Source organism: Oxyura jamaicensis, chromosome 5 (genome assembly GCF_011077185.1).
Source record: "Oxyura jamaicensis isolate SHBP4307 breed ruddy duck chromosome 5, BPBGC_Ojam_1.0, whole genome shotgun sequence".
Lineage (NCBI taxonomy): Eukaryota > Metazoa > Chordata > Aves > Anseriformes > Anatidae > Oxyura > Oxyura jamaicensis.
In genome coordinates, this window is record NC_048897.1 from 51571757 (window position 1) to 51590315 (window position 18559).

At 61.0% G+C, this 18559-nt stretch overlaps 1 protein-coding gene across 1 annotated transcript; it reads right to left on the reverse strand.

The window, feature by feature from the left end:
* Nucleotides 1–1830: 1830 nt before the first annotated feature.
* Nucleotides 1831–16721, reverse strand: GNG2 (G protein subunit gamma 2). The gene is made up of 4 exons (XM_035328515.1): nt 16643–16721; nt 3422–3488; nt 2598–2732; nt 1831–2250 (listed from the first exon to the last, which is right to left on the reverse strand). Exons 3-4 carry the CDS (start codon nt 2682–2684, stop codon nt 2122–2124), a joined length of 216 nt encoding a protein of 71 aa, XP_035184406.1. The 5' UTR covers nt 2685–2732; nt 3422–3488; nt 16643–16721; the 3' UTR covers nt 1831–2121.
* Between the last annotated feature and the right edge of the window lie 1838 nt (nt 16722–18559).

Sequence of the window (18559 nt, forward strand, 5' to 3'; positions counted from 1 at the left end):
CCCCCCCCCCCCCCCCCCCCGTTACCCACACACGACACCGTCACCAGGGGCTTGAAACAAATCCCGAGTTTTATTTCCACCGAGCACACAGACCACGAGGGATGGGGATGCGCTACACCACGACGCCGACCTCCCCGCGCTGCCTTTCCATTCCAGCCCACGGCCGGACACCCCAAAACCCCCCAACGCCCCCCCCCCCCCCAAAAAAAAAAACCCACACCCGGGCACCCCCCGCAGGTTTTCCCTTCCAAGCCCTTCCACCGATGTCCCTGATGGCCGGGAGAGGTGACCGAGGGGTTTTTTGGGGACACCTCGGGGGCGAGACCCCTGCAGCACTGCGCTCGGCACCTCCTGTGGGTGCTTTCGGCCGGCTCCCGATCCCCCCCCCCCGTCCCCGTCCCCCAGGTGCAGATTTTTGGGAGCTTTCGGTCGTGTAAGAATTCCGGTTGTCAAAAGACATTAGAAAAAAATTATTACAAACCACGACAGCACTCGGGAAGGGGCGGAAAGGCAGCACGGAGGGGAAAGGCAAGGCAGGGAGGAGGGGGGGGGGGGGGGGATTTACAGGTTTTTCCCCGTAACACCACGAGCTCGCCTCCCCAAACGCCCCGGGACACGGGACGGGGACACGGAGCCACCGCGGGATGCCGGTGGCCCAAGCTTCAGATAAGGGTTCTTCGATGCGGAAGGCTAGAAAAAGAGTATGAAAAGGTAGAAAAGCCCAAACGCACTTGTTTCGGGCTATTTTTCAGCTGATGGCTGGTGCAGGTCCGGGGGCCGCGGGGTTCCCGCGGTCCCCAGCGCACCCTCGGTGGTGCCCGGCTCATTTTGGGTGAGGACCCCGGGGGCTAACGGGGGTCGAGGTGAGCAGAGCCCCCGTCCCCCTGCCCGTCAGCATCCCGGGAGGTGTTTGGCAGCAGGAGGGAAAGGCTTCTGGCAAGCCACGTCCTCGCCAGCACCCCCCTGGCACCGAGCCCCCAAAAGGAGGCGTTTTTCCCCCAAAATGCTGACAGTGGGTGCTGCTTCTCTGCAGACCCGGGAGCAAGCCCTCCTCCGGGGCGCAGGGTGTGTATAAATGGGGCGTCAGGCACCCGCGGGACCGGGAAGCTCCGGGGTCATCCTGCACCCCCCCGAGGCCACGGGAGGGGGGGACGGGAAGGGGCAGGAGCACCCGCAGTGGGGGGGGGCCGAAAGGGCCGGGCGTGGAGCGAGCGAGGGGCAGAGAAGAGGCACAGAGGTGGAGGAGGAAGGGACGGGCCCGGGAAGAAGTGGCCAGAGCTGATTTTGGAGGCTCTCCTCTATCCGGGGAGGTGCTGCAGGAGTCGGATTTGCCTCGGGCATCGCCTCGGGCATCGCCTCGGGCATCGCCTCCACCTGCAGCGCCTCCCCCCCAGCACGTGGCGTCAAATTATCCCAAAAGAAAACGCGGAGAGAAGTCCCATGCACTGCTACAGAAAGGCGTCACAGGAGCGGGAAGCACCAAGCACAACACGAGCACTCGCGGGGGGCGAAGCTGGCGCACACACAGCGCCAGGGGCGCAGCGGGGGAGGGGGGCGCGCGGCGGGGGGGGGTCCCCGCCGTCTCCTGCCCGAGCGCGGGGAAGGGGAAAGCACGAGACCCAACATCGAGCAACACCACAGTCAGCTAGCCTGTCGCTATCTATCTGGCAACGTAAATAGAAAACCCGATCTGGGAGGGAACCAACGGCATCGTTCCGGGAGGGGTTTTGCGCATCCTTAGCTCAGCACCGCGCCGGTGCTTTTAGGTATGGAACAACCAAACGATTTGGTGAGCAGAAAAGTGACACGGATTTATTCTTTACATTAATATTCTCTTTTTTTTTTTTTCCTTTTTTTTTTTTTTTTTTTTTCTTTCTAGGCAACTCTACAGACTTCAGCTCTTTTGCCTCGCAATGCAGATCACCTCATTCCCCCCAGGGGCGGCCGGGTTCTTTAAACATGCACATCCCCGTAGCTTCCAGGCCGTGTATTTTTTTTTATTTTTATTTTTTTTTACTTATTTTTGTTTAAATTCTGCGGACTAGCAGGTCGTCCCCCGTTCCTAAAAACTCTACGTCAGTGTTCAGGGTGGCCCGAGTGCCGGTCAGGCTCCTTGAGGGTTTACAGGATCACGCAGAAGAACTTCTTCTCTCTAAAGGGGTTTTCTGAGGCCGGGACGGGGGTCAATAGGGGGTCCTCCTTGGCGTGGGCTTCGCAGTACGCCATCAGGTCTGCTGCCGCCTTCGACACCTGGAAGAGAAGGAGCTGGGGACGGGCTGCGGGGGGACATCCCACCCTGGGGCCACACGTCCCCCCCCCTGGGGCCAGCACGTCCCGTCACTGCTGCCCCTGCCCTGGGCTCGCGGCACCGTGGAAGGCAGCAGCCGAAGAGTTTTTGGGTGCCGTGCCACGGCGATCGCGCCGGCGCAGAGCAGACACGGCCAGCGGGGCAATTCCCTGGGGCGAGCACCTCCCACGGCCACCAGGACCACCCGGGACGGACGTCCCCGTGGCCACCGCCTCCCACCGCGCGCGGTGCCTCCCGCGGCGTCCCGCCGGTTGGGGTGCCGGTCCCCGGAGGGGGGGGGGGACGTTACCTTTATCCTGTCGATGTTGGCCTCCATCTTCAGCTGCTCCACCAGCTTGCGTGCCTGCGCTATGCTCGCCGTGTTGTTGCTGGCCATCGGCACGCCGGGCGCGCGGGGGGGCTCGGCGCGGAGCTGCTCGCGGCCCTGAAAGTCCCCAAAGTGAGTCGCTGGGGGTGCCTCGGGTGTTAGAGCAGGGCCCCGAGAATACTCGGGGGAGGCTGGGGGATGCAGAGCAGCTTTAAAAACCCCGTGTTTAACACGGGCAGAGAGCCACCAGCCTTCACGGGCATCGCTGCCGGAGCGGGGATTCCCCGTTAGCTGGGTTTATGGGGTGCTGGGAGCACAGCCCGCAAGCAGCAGGACCCCAGCCACGCTGCGTTTGGGGTTTTGGTGCTATGGGAAAGGCTGTGGTGGCAATGAGGCAGGAGGAAACCGGGCAGCGAGCTCAGGGGCGCGCGCACACCAGCTGCCCGTGTCCTCCTGCCGCCGTCCCTGCGCATCCCCCGGGGCTGGTGGCTTTTGGGGCGGCTGGGGACGTGGTGGGGTGGCCGTCCCGGGCCTGCCTTGCTGCGTCCCTGCTGCCAGCCCGAGCACTGGGATGCCAAACAGGACATGGGAGCTGCCTGCTGCTGGAGATTCCCACCCCGGGTGGGCAGGGGATGCTCGGCACGGCAGCGTGGGCTCCGGCACAGCTGCTTCCCCTTACCATATAACAGCACCCAGCTCCCCGGCACCACCCCGTAACGCAGCCCCCAGCCCACGCAGCCCATCCTACCCCCCCCCAGGCAGCCCCTCGCCCCCGGGGGGGGGGTCCCGGCAGCAATTGCTTTTACCAGAGGCAGGGCTCGCCGGCGGCGGGTGTCCCTAGGGGTACGGCTGCTCCTCTCGGGCGTCCAACGCCTTGAAATAAAGGGGGAAACAGAGAAAAGGGGGGGGGGGGGGGGGGAAAGGAGGGTGATGAGATGGATGCGATGCCAGGTGCCACAGCAATATGGGTATTTATGGCCCCCAGGAAGGCTGGGGGCTTCCTTCCGCTCCCCCTATGAACCCTGGGGGGGGGGCAGACCACAGTGACGCCGTTTGTTTGCACGCCGCGAGGCTCACGGCACAGGAAGAGGTTTCGAGTCAGCGGGCAAATATCCGAGGGCTCCTGGCAAGCGGTCCCGTGGCTGTTTCCCAGCGAAATCAGCAGAAATCCTCCCCCCTCGGCCCCCTCCCCGAGCATCCCCAGCCTCCGGGAGCTCCGCTGTGGTGGAGGAGACAGCCCCAAAGTGCCAGCGGCCAGGCAGGAGAGGACAGAGACCCGGCTGGGATGAGCAGAGGACGAGTCCCGGCCATGCACGGAGCTGTCGGGGCACTGCCAGGGCTTGGTGCTGCTCAGCACCGGGCCAGGATCCGGCCACACACCCCGGGAGTGCTCGGGCCCCTCCGCACAGCGTGGGAACGACAATATTTTTGGAGCCAGCTTGTCCACGCTGCGAGCCACCGGGCGTGCTTCCTTCAACAACAACAACAACAAAAAACCAGCTCGTGGACATCCCCCGCTGGAAACCCACCCCCAACGGCCCAGACTGAAAACAGCACGGCCACACAAACATTGTTTTCTATCCCAGAAGTGAGGACACCCGCTGTACCTCCGGCACGGAGGCGCCGGGAGCAAACCCCAGAGCCCCGCGCGCACAGAGCGGGTAGGTGCCAACAGCATCGGGCACATAAAAACCACCCCAGCTGGTGGGTAAATCCTCAGGTTTGGTGAAAAAATGCTCAAGTATTTGAGGACGGCTCCTGCTAGGAAGTGTTCTTATAGGAATTTGGGAGTTCCCACAGAGCGACAGCGGCCCTAGGAGCGGCTCGGTACGGGGACGGAGGTGGGTAAGGGAGCCCCAGAGGAGCAGGCAGGCAGTTACGAGACGATCCAAGCCCACCCCGTGAACCATCCCTGCCACATAGTTAAAAATCGCCGTGCTTTGTGACGTTTCCTCACCCCCCGCTTGCAGCAGGGGACACGGGGACACGCAGTGTCCCCCACAGCGCCAGGGGCTCCACGGCACCAGCACGGGGACAGGGACCCGTCCTGTTCCAGCAGCTCAGCGGTGCGCGTGCCTGGGCAATAGGATTCCTGCCTCGGAGGCCACAGGTTAACGAGTAGGGATGTTGTTGGATTTCCACGCTAACGACGCTTGTCGTGTACATGGAGATCGTCTCTTTGGGGCTCCGTGCTTTAATTACAGCCCAGGCTCGCAGGAGGCTGTTTTGATGCTTGTCCACCGTGCGGAGGGTCTGCGGGACATTCAGCGCACGTGGCAACAGGCTGAGTTCCTGGAAAAGGACACAGAAGCCCTGGCGGTGGGTGGCTGGAGTCGGAAACTCCGCTGCTGAGTTTTGCTAGCTGGTGCCTGTGCCCCCCAGACCCCTCCTCATTTCTCAGTGGACTCCGTTTGAGGAGGAGGGACCGACACGCTGGAACGATTTTTCTTTCACCAGCCAAAACAGGCACCAAAGCTGGGATTCGAGGGGGGATTTGTGTGGACACAGCTGTGCAAACGGCGAGTGAGGCTGCTTTTAGGGTGCCAAAACAGCATTTATGGCTGTTTGCTCGGTCTGGCTTAGCCAAAACTCAGTTTTTTCCCCCATGACGGCAAAACCCACAGCTGTGAGTTGGTTTGCACCTCGCACGGGCTCTGTCCCCCCCGTCTCCAGCCCCACGAACACAAATCCTGAGCCTCCCTCTTCCCCTGTCAGCTGGGCTTAAAGCCCACGGATCATATCCTCTCTGACATCCCCAGATTTATTTTTTTTCTTCCAAGTCCCGGGTGGTTTTCGCCTGCTCTGAAGAAAACTGCTCTCCCCGCTACCGCTCCTGGAGAAGTGAAAGGAAAAGCAAAGTGCGGCCGGGCTGGGTGGCTCTGCAGGAAGGAAACCGAAAGCTCTGATATCTGCTGGAGCAAACCCTCGTGCTTCCTCCGCCTCGAGGACCAAAAGCAGCTCGGCAGCCCCGGCATCCCCCACCCAGCACCTTTTCAACGTGTGACCAGGAGCCTCCCAGCCTGGGGGTGTACATGAAAAACAAGTCGACCACGGGAGGAGATGCACGGCGGGCAAACCCCGCTGAGGACAGCCAGGATTTGGGGGAAAAGGGCTCAGGGTGGCCCCTGCGGGGCAGGCATCGCCTGCACATCCCACCCCAAAACTGGTGTAGGGGGATAACGGAGCCCATTGGCACCACCGGGGGGGGAGTGGATGCGTTTTTGAGCCATCCTGGTGCTTGTGCTAAGAGCCGTCTCTAAAGATAGGCTGCTCGCTTGAAAAATAACGGCTAAATATACAGATAAAGCCAAAAAAAAAATACTAGAGACGGAAAGAAAATAGCAAAGAGCATGTTTCCAGGGGGTGGAAGCTGGGGCAGCCTCGCTGAGCTGAGCAGCAGACGGGGCTGGGAAAGGAGCCCCAGCATGCCCAAAGCGCTCGTGGCCCCTCGTGTCCTTTGGCAGGGGGATAACGAGCCAGCCCGCAGCCCCTGGGCTCCTCTCACACCCCTCACCAGCAGCTGTGGCCTCAGCCCCTGATCCCATCCAGGATTTATTCCCCTTCTCCAAGGCGGGTTTTCCTGCCGACGCCTCCCGTGGCGCCCAATCTGCTGAGAAGCAGCCCGCGGGTCGGAGGCACGCCAGCGAATAAAATAAATAAATAAATCGAATAAAATAAATAAATAAATCGAATAAAATAAATAAATAAATCACAAGGCGCCTGAGCCGAAACCGAGCCTGTTTCCATGGAAACTGCTTCGTTAGCACACCAGCTAACGATCCCGCCCGGCAGCGATGAGCGGCCGGATCGGCCCCGGTGGTGGGGTCTTGGCCCCGGCGGGGGTCTCGGCGCTGCCCCGTATTGCACCCCGAAGGCTGCACCAGGGTGAGGCACACTGGGGGAGATTTGGAGGCTGCTTCTCCTCCAAAACCAGCGCGAGGAACTGGGGGCTCATCGCTGGTCCTTGATCCTAGGGGGCTGTGCCCTGGCTGCCCCCTCCATCCATCGCCGGCCACAACCGAAGCCAAAACCTCGCTTAGGGATGGAGTCAGCCGCGCAGGATCCCCCCACTGACACCCCAAAAGCCACCAAAGCAGCGTGCTGGGGTGCTGCAGCCACTGCTCTGGATGTGGGAAGGGGCAGACCCAGCCCCAGGCATTTGGGGGCCCTGCCGCAGGGTTCCCCTCGTGCCCCAACAAGTCCCCGCGGGCGTCACGCCCAAGTGAGAACCTCGGGTTTTTGTTTTCCCACACGTGCCCTAACGGTTCAAAAGAGAAGGCGAACAGAAAGCAACCTCAACTTCCTTTTCAGTCGTTCGGTTCTTTAATATGATTTGGGTGAGGGAGCGGGCGCCTGGCGGCGGGGGCCGGGGGCACCTGCCCTGTCCCTCCTGCCACGAGGGCTGGCACAATTCGTACCCGCTGCTGGGCGGTGGCACCGACCCCTGCTCCTGTAGCACCAGCAGTGGGACCGCCGGTCCCCGGGCAGGCTTGCAGCGAAAGCCGGGTGGTGAAGGGCAGAGCACCACTTGGCCTTTATCCCACAGGGATTTCAGAATCAACCCACCCATAAATAAATCTTCTCGGTTGCTTGTGTTTTATTTTGATGCGGCTCACCCAAGAGGAGAACGCGCAGCTCCGGAAACTCCCTAAAAACCTCCGCAGCCCGACCACGGCCCCAGCTCAAAGGCAGGGCTGCTCACAGCACCACGGCTCTGCCCGTGCTCAGCCAAAACCACAAGGGTCTTGCTTGGGAACAGAGAGCAGAAAACCCCCAAAGCTCCTTTCTGCCAGGGTAAGACCATCCGAAACCCCAATCACCCTTCAGTTAGAGGAGGCATCACCACGCTGAGCTCTCAATTCCTTCACTTCTGGATTCCTTCACTAAAATAACTCCAATTGAATTCAGAATGAACTCACCCTATATGCCTCACGCAGAAATCCCAACTTTCTGCCCCTTACTGGGAGAACAGCAGTGGTTGAGGGTGGCTGAAGCCTCAGAGGAAGCAAGGAGCCCCCCGCTGACCCTTTGTTAAGGGAAGCAGCCCAGGGCTATTGCTTCATGTTAACGAGCTGAGCCACTCTGGGGTTTCAACCGCTTGCATCTTGCATCCAGCACCGAGATAAAGACTCCAAGGGGAAGCGCTGGCTGAGGTTGGAGAGCGAGAGAAGGGGCAGGGGTTTGCAGAGGTGCTCTGCTCAGAGCTATTTGCAAAGGGATTTTGGCATTTGGCTGTGCTGATACCACTCCCGAAGGGACAAACCCTCGCTGAGCCTTGCTCGAGGTGGCCCTTCACTCAAAGCCATGGCCACTTACTGGGGACGGGGACAGGGAAACTGGGAAGCCACCAGTTTGGCCCAGATAAAGCCCAGACCCGTGCCTTTCGCTCCCAGCACAAGAGCCCCGCGGTGCCTTTTGCTCCCGTACCGAGGTGAAGCCTCCAGCTGCCCCCCAGGATCCCCGCTGCCATCTCTGATGATTTCACCCGAATCAAACCTTTATTGGAATTTTATTTTAAGTAACAGCCACACAAAGCCTAATAAACCTCTCCGGCCGCGGGGAATTGCCCAACAAGTTGCATCAGCACAGAAACAACCCCCTTAACCACCCCCATTAGCTCGAGACCCCACGGGAATTACCTTAGACTGCTTTAATTAGGCATCTACAGTACAAAAGAATTAATTAATTAGTGATAAGCACCTGAACCACATTACTCATAAGGATCTATTTCCAGCTTCAAATACATCAAACAGGTCACAGCCTATCTGCTGGGGTGGAGCAGAGCCCTGGTGCTGCTGAGCACTGCTTCTCTCCCCATCCCTGCGCTGCAGCCATCAAAGCAGGAGGCTGGAAGCTGGCTTTTTCTTCTTCCTTTTCTCTTTTTTTTCTTCCTTTCTTCCCATCTCTGTCTTTTTTTTCTTAATATACATCCAGAGTAGGTGCCTTTGAGAGCTGCTACTCGCGCACCACGTGGAGACGGAGAGCTTTGTAGCTGCTTCCTGAGGTTTGTTGCACTTTGCGCAGGGGTCGTGGAGTAAACTCCTACGCCTTGTGGCTACGATTAACCTGCACAGGTTTTGCTACGGCATCAGTAAGACACCTGCTGAGCAAGCAGAGAGCTCTCTGACGGCCGGATCCCAAGCGGGAGGAGGATCGCCGCTAAATGTGGGTGATTTTAGCAGGTTTCCAAACGGAGAGGGGAAAAAAAAAAAGGGAAAAAATAGATCCCCGTACTTCTATATAATTTTAATAGTAAGTTGAAAAGTAATTTAGTGTGCTAAATAGTATGTGGTGAGCTGAGTTACTGCCCGCAGGCGAGCGAGCGGCCCCGCAAACCGGGTTAGTAGGGGCAGGCGAGCCAGAAGTAGGCTGCTGGCGCTCCGTCCTCGCGTGGCGAGCTGACCCACATTGCCTCCGCTAAATTCCCCCTCTGCTGCTTGCTGCTGTGCCCTTTTTGCTGTAACCCCGAGCATCTCGCTCGAAGGCAGAAAGCAGAAAGTGATGACAGCGGTGGGGAGCACGCCTGGGTCCCCGGTCCTCGCCTCCTCTCGTGCTGAGCTCCAGATACAGCGCCTTGGTTTTCCCACGGAGCCCGACATCCCTCACCAGCCCGTTTTCCCTGCGAAACGCACAGGGAGCTTTTCTTTTCCTTTGTCAAAAGCCCGTTTTTCTCACACTGTTATTTACAACGAGCTACCGAAACCTCTGAGCTGGCGGTGCCGCGTCCCTGCCACGCTTCCTGCTGAGCCGGTGGCACGGTGTGTAACGCCAGCCAGCCATCGTCCCCGCCGTGCCGGGGGTGACACGCGCCTGGAAAACGCTGCTTTACGCAGAGGGAGCCGAGAGCTGCTCCCTGGGGCGGTGTTTTTACGTTTCAAGCCTTGCAAAAATGCAAAGGAAACGTGCAAAACCAAAAAAAGAACATGTGTGCCAAAGCCGGGATAAAGCGGCGCAAGGCGGCATTTCCCGCGCCTGCTCGCCCTCCCGTCCATCCATCCCTTTGTCATGGGGGGGAAGCCACACCAGGGGTGTGGGGAAGGATGGGACCAGAGGCTGTAGGGTGCATCCTGGCCATGCTGTGGTCCCCACGTGCTTCATTTACCCCACCCCGTGCCTGCTCCCACGCCTTTAATCCTGCCAAGCTACCCGCACTGCCGTGCTTCAGCTGCCCGAGCACAAACACCTTTCCCTGCATGCTGGGGCCTCAGAACCCCCCTGTGCTGCCCCTTTCTGTGCTCCTCCAGCCCGGAGTGTGGAAATCCACGAGGGCAGCTGCTCCTTTGGGGCTGAGCTTCGGTTACAGGTAGGATGGAGGAGTAGCATCGACTCCAAGCCAGCCTAAGGTTGACATCCATTAATGGAAACATTAGTACAGGGCGCAGATTTAGGCTTGAAAGCCAACGGCGTGTCCCTTATTTGCTGTCAATGCCCCCCCAGAAGCCTGGCTTGCTGTATTGTCACCTTTTTATTCCTGCCTTGCCCAGCACGGAGGGAGGAGCCGGGGGCGGCAGCGTCCCCCCTGCAGGCATCAGCCAGGAAGCACCGGACATGAATACGGCCCCCAGGCGAGGACGTCAGGCTGAGCAGCAATTATATTAAATCAGCTGATAAATAATGCAACGTATTTTGATGGCAGCAGCGCTGCGAGCACCGCGCAAACACCATCACGGCTCCACGGTATTAAAAATACAAGGGATGAAGCGCAATCAGGTCAGCATGACTTGAATAATGGAGCCTGGAGCCTTTCCGAAAGGCTGGCCTTGGGGCGGGCTGGGGCACAGGTCCCACGGCGGTGCCACCAGCCCATGGACTTGTCCCTGACAACATTCAGTGTTCCCACCTGAGGCAGAAGACCCCTGTGTGGGTACATCCCGGTACGAGAGGAGCAGCAGACCCAGTCCCAGGGACTGAGGAGAAGGGCTCTGAGTAGTGTTTACGGGTTGTGGATGGCTGGTGACCCACCCCAAAGGCTCCCAAACCCCTGGAGACCCTCCGAGGGGGTAGAAGACCCCAGGCAGGCACGTGGAGCTGTGTGGAGGAGACCTGGCTTGGTCACCGTGTGCTTCTAGGGGCAAGTGGCCGTTGGTGTTCTCCTGGGCCCACAAGGATGCTTATGATGCCCCGAAGTGGGACCAGGGACCTTCAGGGGTCCCTCCATCCTAGTGAGACAAGGAGCATGGTGGTTCATTGCCAAACCCCTCTTTGCTCACTGGAAAAAAGCCCAAAGAGTCCAGAGTGAAAAGTGAAAAGGGGTCTGAAAAGACCCTCGGGCAGCGCCCGCTGTGGCCACCAGCTCCTGGGGCTAACACATCCCAGCCAAAAAAAAAGCCAAAACCACGCAGCCTCACAGCACAGGCCGTCAGCATTATTCACCCTCCAGCCTCTGCTCCATCTGCAACACCGGCCAGCCCCTCGTTCATCCCAGCTGTCACGGGGGGAGCCATCGCCCCACGCTCCCCACCCAGCTCCTGCCAAAACGGGTCAAATTCGAGAGCTGATGCAGGCAGAGGGGGCGAACACAACCATAACACGAGCGAGATCGAGCGGCGCCGTGTGTGCTCCTGCCAGCCCAGACGTGTCAGCGGAGCAGCCCAGGGAGCCAAAACCCAACCACGCACGGGCTGGGAAGCCTTCCCTACACAGACATGATGGGGGGGTGGTTTTGGGGTGCCCGCTGGGACCCCAGAGGGAGCACACGTCCCGTCAAGGCCCTGCAGGGCTGTGAGCGAGGCCGGGCCCGTCGCATCCTCGCCATGTGGGGAGGGAGGGGGAAAGGCCTCAGACACCTCGCCAGGACGGCCACGGCCCCGACAGAGAGACATTTCTTGGAGGTTTTGTCAGATAAGAGGGAAGAGCAGGAAGTGTCACGAGCTCCCGGGGCACCCAGGCCCTGTTTCACGGCTCCCCGTGCTGCTCGGAGGCACCCCTCTGACAGGTGCCACGACATCAAAAAGCAGATGCTGAGAATATCTCCCACTGCTTTGGTCCTCAGGAACCTCAGACTGACGTGTTGGTGTCCCTACAAGGTGACCCTCGCCCGAGGCAGGCAGCAACATGAGGGTTTGGAAGGAGAGCACACCTCTGGGCTCCATCCATACAAAGCAACCCCCGGGGACACACAGCCTTCCCCCAAAGCCATAAATTTTGGAGCTACAGAGCCGGTAACACCATCCCAGCCTAGGGAAGAGCACCAGTGTGGCAGCAGCCCCACCACGCAGCCAGCCAGCCCCAGAGCGCAGGGACGCACCCCGAGCCTGCCCTGCCCTGGGGACGAGGGCACCCACCCCAGCACCACCCAGAATGACCTAAAATCTTCCAAAACTGCTGTGGACGCCCTGCCTGGCCCCAGGTCCCTGTGGCTGTGGGGTGGGACAATCCTCTTGGCCACGGGGACTGATCCGGCTGCAGGATCTGGCCCCACTCCTGTTCCCCAACGTGCCAGCTGCCACAAGTGTGTCTTGAGTGTGTCTGTGTCTGCTTGCAGAGGTGTTCGTGGCACCAACGTCCCCGTGATGCCAAGAAACAGCTCCGGCCATGGCAGCCAGGCCACGGGGATGGGTTTTAGCGGCCCCGAAAGGGAGGATGCTGCAGCAGGAGCGGTGCTGGGCAGCGCGGTGGGGGTAAGGCAGCAGCACAGCAGGGGCTCCCGGGAGCTGCAGCAGGAATATCCTGTGCTGGGCTGGGTTTGTTCCCCTCTGCTGGGACCGCATGCCATCTAGGAAGGAGCACTGATTGCTCGGGATCTGCAATGAGCTCCAAGGCTCATGCAATGCTGCTTTTTCACGCCCGAGCCAGCCTGTCCTACAAACCCAGGCTGCCCAGCGAGAAGAGCCGCTCGTAGGGAGCGTTACGGGAGGCACGGAGCAAACTTTCCTTCTGATAGCTCTCAGGAGAGCAAGTGAGGGCAGGGCGATCAACCTGCTAAACCCAGACTCCTGCTCAGCTCCAGGAGCTCATCCGAAACACTCCTGCTCCACAGCCCGCCGGGTACCGCGGTGCCCGCTCCTGTCCCCAGCACAAGGGGAGAACATACCCGGATCGGCATCAGCGCCACCGTGACGTGCTGCTGGTGCTTCAGCACATCAGAGCAGGGCATTCCTCGGTGCTGTGCCCAAAGGGATGAAAGCCCAAAGGCGCTGCCACCACCTGCAAACCTACAGCTCACCACGAGCTGAGGGAAGGGCCAGGAGGGCACACGCTGCTGTGAGGTCTGCAACCCTGAGAAATGCTCCTGAGCTCCAGCGCAAGGATGAGCTCAGCCACTTCTTCATGAGCTCGGCAAAGCCAGAGGTCTCCTTCCAGGTGGCGGAGAAGCCAACACACCTGGATGAGTGTCCCTGAGCTGCTCTCAATCAAACACAAACTTCTCTGGCTTCCCATCCCTGCATCTCAGCCAGCTTTTTGGGCTGCACAGGACCATCACCACTGCTGGAGACCCACCGACCACAACCCAGGAGCACCCTGACCTCCAATTAGACCGAGCTACGACGACGACAAGAGGCAATGGGAAGAAAATTACCGTGTGACAAGCAAGCGGAGGATGAGATAAGGTGAAAACTAACTGTGTTTGGTACGATGAGCTGGTCTGGGCACAACTGCTGCCTGACTTGTCAAAGATGGTACCAGCTGCACGCAAATGGCAAGGTGGGAAGTTTTTAAGGTTTGGTACAATGCCATTTCAGAGACTTCTTTATTTTTTTTTCCCCACTGAGTGTGTGAAAACTTGGTTTTGCCTACGTGAGCTGGAGGAGATGCGTTATGCCAGACTTCAGCCTCCTCGTGGCTCACACGAGGACGCGCACGCAAGAGGCAGCGGCCAGGAGCGGGTCGGGGCCGAGACCCGCTCCCACCATCCACAGCCCCAAACCCCTGCAGACCCCATGGGGCTGCTTCCCACATCCTGCCCGTGGGCTCTGCCCGCCCAGCCCTGAAGTTTCGGAGCCAACCTCACCTCTGCACCGAGCCAAGTCCCTGTCCTCCCACCAGCCACAGCAGCTGGAGCCCATCCTTCTCCCCAGACCTGCCTCTCAGTGGGGCGAGAGCCAACTTGCTCGTGCCAAGTGTGCGCAGCAAACCTCGCTCATCCAGCCAGGAGACGCAGCCTGCGCTCCCCCCGCAGCCACCCCGCCATCCCCAGCAGGAGCAGAGCCCCCGCTTTCCCTTCTCCCCATCGGTTCGGGATGCGAGGCTGCTCCGGCACCGTGAAGGACCTGTTCTGGGGGCGGTTCAACCAACCCTTGCACACAGAAACAAAAAGAAATGCACACGGAAGGTGTGACCCCCCCCACTGGAAGTGGCCAGGCAGTCAGCCTGGGCAAGGACAAGCACAGAAGTGCCCTTCCCAGCACAGCACCACGTCCAGGCCTGGACCGCAGCGCAGGATGCGGCATCCCCCTCTGCCTTTCCTCCCCTCCTTCCTCCCAGCGCCCGCTGCGACCGCACAGAGCAAGAAACCAGAGAGCGAGAAACAGCAAGGAAGGAGTCTGAAAAGGAAGAGAAATTAAAAATGCACCCTGGTCCCTTTGCTTGTTTCTCCCACTTTGGCATGCTGTGAACGCACACGGCCGTATCCTGCCCCAAGCACAACTAAGGACCGGAACGCCTGGAGAAGTCACGCTGAGCACCGACACAACTCGTGCCAAAAATGATGCTTTTCCCAGGGCGATCGCCTTATCCCCGACCCAAAAGCAGTGATGGGTTGGCAGGAGGGCCCCAGCACGAGCGGGACGGTCCCAATCCCCCTGGATCCGGTGCGGGACCAGGCGGCACGGCCACCCCGCAGCCCCCGGGCAGCGTTTTTGGGGGCTGCAGGGCTCGGCGCTGGCTCGCCAGCCCCAATTGCTATGGAAACAGCATGCGCCGGCGCTGCTTCCCTCCTCCCATGACTCACGGGTTTTCAAAAGGAGAAGTGGTGCCTCGGCCGCCGCTGTTTTGAGGCCAAAACAGCCAAAGCTGAGCGGGCGCGCTGGCGGGGCTGGGTGGAGAGGCACCGCCTCGCCCTGCAAGGCTGGCGTTTTGGTCGTGTGTGCTATGCTCACGGCTGCTCCTGTGCTGAGTGGTGAAAAAGCTGTGTGTCTTGGGGATTAAAAAAAATAATAATAATAATAGTAGGGTTTCTCCGGCGGCACACGCCCCGCTACCTGCCGGGAATCACATTGTGTGCCCCGCTGCCACCTGCCTCTGATGTGGCTGAGCCCTGCGTACACCCAGTGCCATCCTCTGGGGCCGTGCGGGTGCCTGGAGAAAAGGTGGCATCCCCAGTGACATCCCAGAGCATCCCAGCACCGTCCCAGAGCATCCCAGCACCATCCCCGAGCATCCCCAGCACCGTCCCAGAGCATCCCAGCACCGTCCCCGAGCATCTTCCAGTGCGTGCGCTGCTGGAGCGAGGCTGGTGGCTCCCGGGGCTGTGGGGAGAGGAAGGGCACATGCAGGCAGCACAGCTTGGGGCAGGGGGCCCACAGGTCCCCCACACTGGGGTCACTTTGCTGGCTGCAAGGCCGACTCCGGTCATCATCCAGATGGTGCTGAGACCGCCACGCTCGTGTCACAGGTGGCAGCCGGCAGCGTGCCCCTGGCAAGCGGGCACAGGGCTGAAAAAGCTGAAAGAAAAGCACCAAAAATGGTGCCAAGGGAGCGGCCCGGCCCCCATACCCCATGGCACGGGGTGAGAAAAGCCCCCAAGCACCTCCGAGCGCCCTCCCGGCGAAAGAAAGGCTTCACCCCGGGGCTTTCCTGGCAATAATTAATTGAGTCATATTTCAATCCAGCCAGCGGCCATATGGCAGAAAAGAGGATTAAAATCGCAGGCTCCAGCTGCATTCAGGGAAATCCAGTTAGAAGGAAAAAGCCTCCATGCCTGGCCCCAGCCCGGTGCCAGGGCGTGTGCCCCGACCCCGGCCCTTCCCTCCCGTGCCCGGTGCGATGGGGAAGGAAGGAGGGAGCGAACCCGCAGCACCCTGCCCCGCGCGGCACGGGCACGGCAGCGGGAGGTAGCGCTGCCCTGCGTGCCCACGTCGCTGCCCCCCGGGGCAGCACGCCCCGACTTTATCGGCGACTCGTTAGCAAGAAGGAGGGAGAGCCCAGATTCAAGTTTTTGCCTAAATCTAAATCCGTTTTCCCACGAGGCAGCAAGAAAACCAAAGTTTTTGGCCGTGTTCCCCTCCCTCTGGCACAGGGGACCCCTGGAGCAGCTCTCCCCAAGGGGTCCCCCCCAGCGCACCCCCGGGGGGGGGAGTTCTGCCACGGCTACTTGTTCCGAGACCCTACCCAAGCCGTGCTGCTGCCTGCCGTGTGGCCACAGCTGGAAAAAAAGCAGGATTTCAATCAAAATCCCAGCCGGAGAGCTGCTGGCGCGGGGCTGGTGCACCCCAAAATTTCCCCCTCCGAGCCAGGCTGGGGGCAGCTCCGTCCCCAAGCCGGAGGTTCCGGCAGGGATTTGGGGCAGGGAAAGCCCTTGGTAGGGGAGGGGAAAAAAGGAAAAAAAAAAAAAAAGAAACAAGAAAAAAAGGAGAGAACACTACTCCTCATTCATCCTCGGCAAAAGCCGTTCGTGTGATGGCAAATCAGTTGATTAACCGAGGACCGGCCCCTGTAAATCAGAGCTTTGTTGGGGAGGCTGAGCGCCGTGTGCCAGGCACCTTCCCCGCAGCCCCCCGTCCCCCCCAGTGCCCCCGGTGTCACCACGCAAGGTGCCATCGCCACCAAGGGCCCTGGGGTGGGTGACACTGGGTCCCCGTGGGGTGGCGGTGGGGTGATGGGGCGACACCGCCCTGCCCGGGGGTGGCACCCTGGGGGTTTGGGTGGGCTCATCTCCCTTTTTTTGGGGGGTGTAAAGGGTTGGGGGGGAGCCCTTTGGGGCCCGCCGCAAGCAGCCAGCCAGGGGTGGGGCTGCCACGGGGGGGGGCTGCCCAGCCCCAGTGCTCCCAGTGCTCCCAGTACCGGCGCTCCCAGTGCCCGCAAGCCCCGGCGGCTCCACTCCCAGTGCCTCCCAGTGCCTCCCAGTGCCCCCCAGTCCCCGGAGGTACCTGCAGGCGGCCGGAGTTGCCCCGGCTCCCCGGGGGGGCGGACGGACGGACGGACGGAGGGATGGATGGAGGGATGGAGGGATGGATGGAGGGAAGGATGGAGGGATGGAGGGATGGAGGGGGGGCTGCGGGCGGGAGGCAGGAGGAGGGGTGGTCAGCGGCAGCCCGGAGCGGCGAGTCCCCACCCAGCTTTGTCTGCGCTCATCCCTCTGCCTACAGGAAGCGGCTCGGCCCCGACTTCCTCCTCCTCCTCCTCCTCCTCCTCCTCCTCCTCCTCCTGCTGCTGCTGCTCTCCCTCCCCGCCCCTCCGACCCCCCGTTCGCTGCAGATGGCTTCTCTCCGAGACCCCGCTGCGCCCCGTCCTGCCCTCCCCTCCCTCCTGCCCTTCCCCTTGCCCCACACTCCCCCCCCCCCCCCCCCTCCCTTTTCCCCCCCCGCCCCCACCCCCCCCCCCCGCTGCACGCCCATCCTGCAGCCTTCACCCCCATCTCGCGCCCCATCATCTCCTGCACCCCTTGCACCCCCTCACGTCCCTGCACCCCCCACCCCTCACAGTTCCAAACCCCCAGGCTCAGGTCCCCTCTCCTGCCCCCCTACACCCCCCTCAGACCCTCAGCACTCCCCATTTGATGTTTTCTTTTTAAGCTCTGCAAGCCCAAACGCCCAGATTTTAAGACCAGGAATTTTTAGGGTTTTAGCAGGGCTAAACCCCGCTGTTGGGGTTTTTAGAAAACCTTTTTCTTTCCTCCAGCCGCACCCCAAAACAACCGCTGGCTCCCTGGCTGCGGGTCCCTGGCTGACCCTACAGATCTGCTCGTTGGGATCCTGAGCAGATCCCAGCCACACAACAGGATTACGGATCCCCTTGGAGACACGGGGGCGAGGTGCCGGGGGGGGTGCACCCAGTGGCACTGGGCTCCGACGGGCACCCAGTGAGCCCTGGGTTCATTTTGGGGATGCCCTTGGCGGAGAGGCCGGATCCATTTGGGGTGCTGCAGCTTTCCGAACCCCACAACGGGATCTGTGGGTCCGGGATCACGTCCCCCCCCCCCCAGGGGCCGCGGGCTGCGCGTGGCCTCCCCGTGCTCCGAGCGCGTTTCCTGCAAGGGAGGCGATGGGCTGCGAGAAAATGGGTTTTCCCCCCGTTTCCACAGCAACGCCGATGACTGATTTCCGAGGCTGCCCTGCAAGCGAGGCACAGCACAAGCTCAGCCATTGCCCGGCACCCCGGCACGCCTGGATCTGGCCCCCATGGGGAACACCCAGTGCTGCCACCCCACACCGGGCCGTATTCATCAAAACGGTTCACCTCCTGGGTGCTTCTCATCTCGGCACTGGATTTTTTTTTTTTCCCCTTAAATCCCATTTTCCCAGTGGCTGGCTTTTAGTTGTAACCGGTTCCACGCTCGCTTCGGTGCGGGAGCCGCGGCGGCTCCTTCCAGCGAGGCGCCATTCGCACGCTGCCGCGCTGCAGCTCGCGCCTCGCCAGCCTCTCGGGCTGCCGGCAGCGACGACGGGAGATGCGAAGCCTGGAAGCGAAGCAACTCCTGGAGACGAAACTCCAAGCTCGCAGCGAAAGCTCCAACTTGTCAAATCGGAAAGCAGGCGGCTGCCGGCACCGGGGAGGCGAGGGCGGCACAAAGGAGAGGCCAGCGAGGGATGGGAGCTGGAAGAGCCCTTCCCCTGGAGGCCTCCCCACGGGGACGAAGCCCCCTCCATGGGGACGAAGCCCCCGGATGCCTTCGGATGCCAGAGGATTCATGGAAAAACACTTGCTGGGCACAGCCTGCGGGAGGGGAGAGCTGGCTGTGCCCCAGCCGTGGGGCTGCCGCCTGCTGTGCTGCAAAAATATAAAAGATTCGGCATCTGGTTTTAGGAAAATGTGGGTTTTTAGAGGCCAGCGCCGGAATCCGGAGG

Coding starts and splice junctions, on each gene's coding strand:
- GNG2 (XM_035328515.1), bottom strand. CDS start 2,684: ATGGCCAGCAACAACACGGCGAGCATAGCGCAGGCACGCAAGCTGGTG. Junction 2,251..2,597: donor CCAACATCGACAGGATAAAG/GTAACGTCCCCC, acceptor CTTCTCTTCCAG/GTGTCGAAGGCGGCAGCAGA.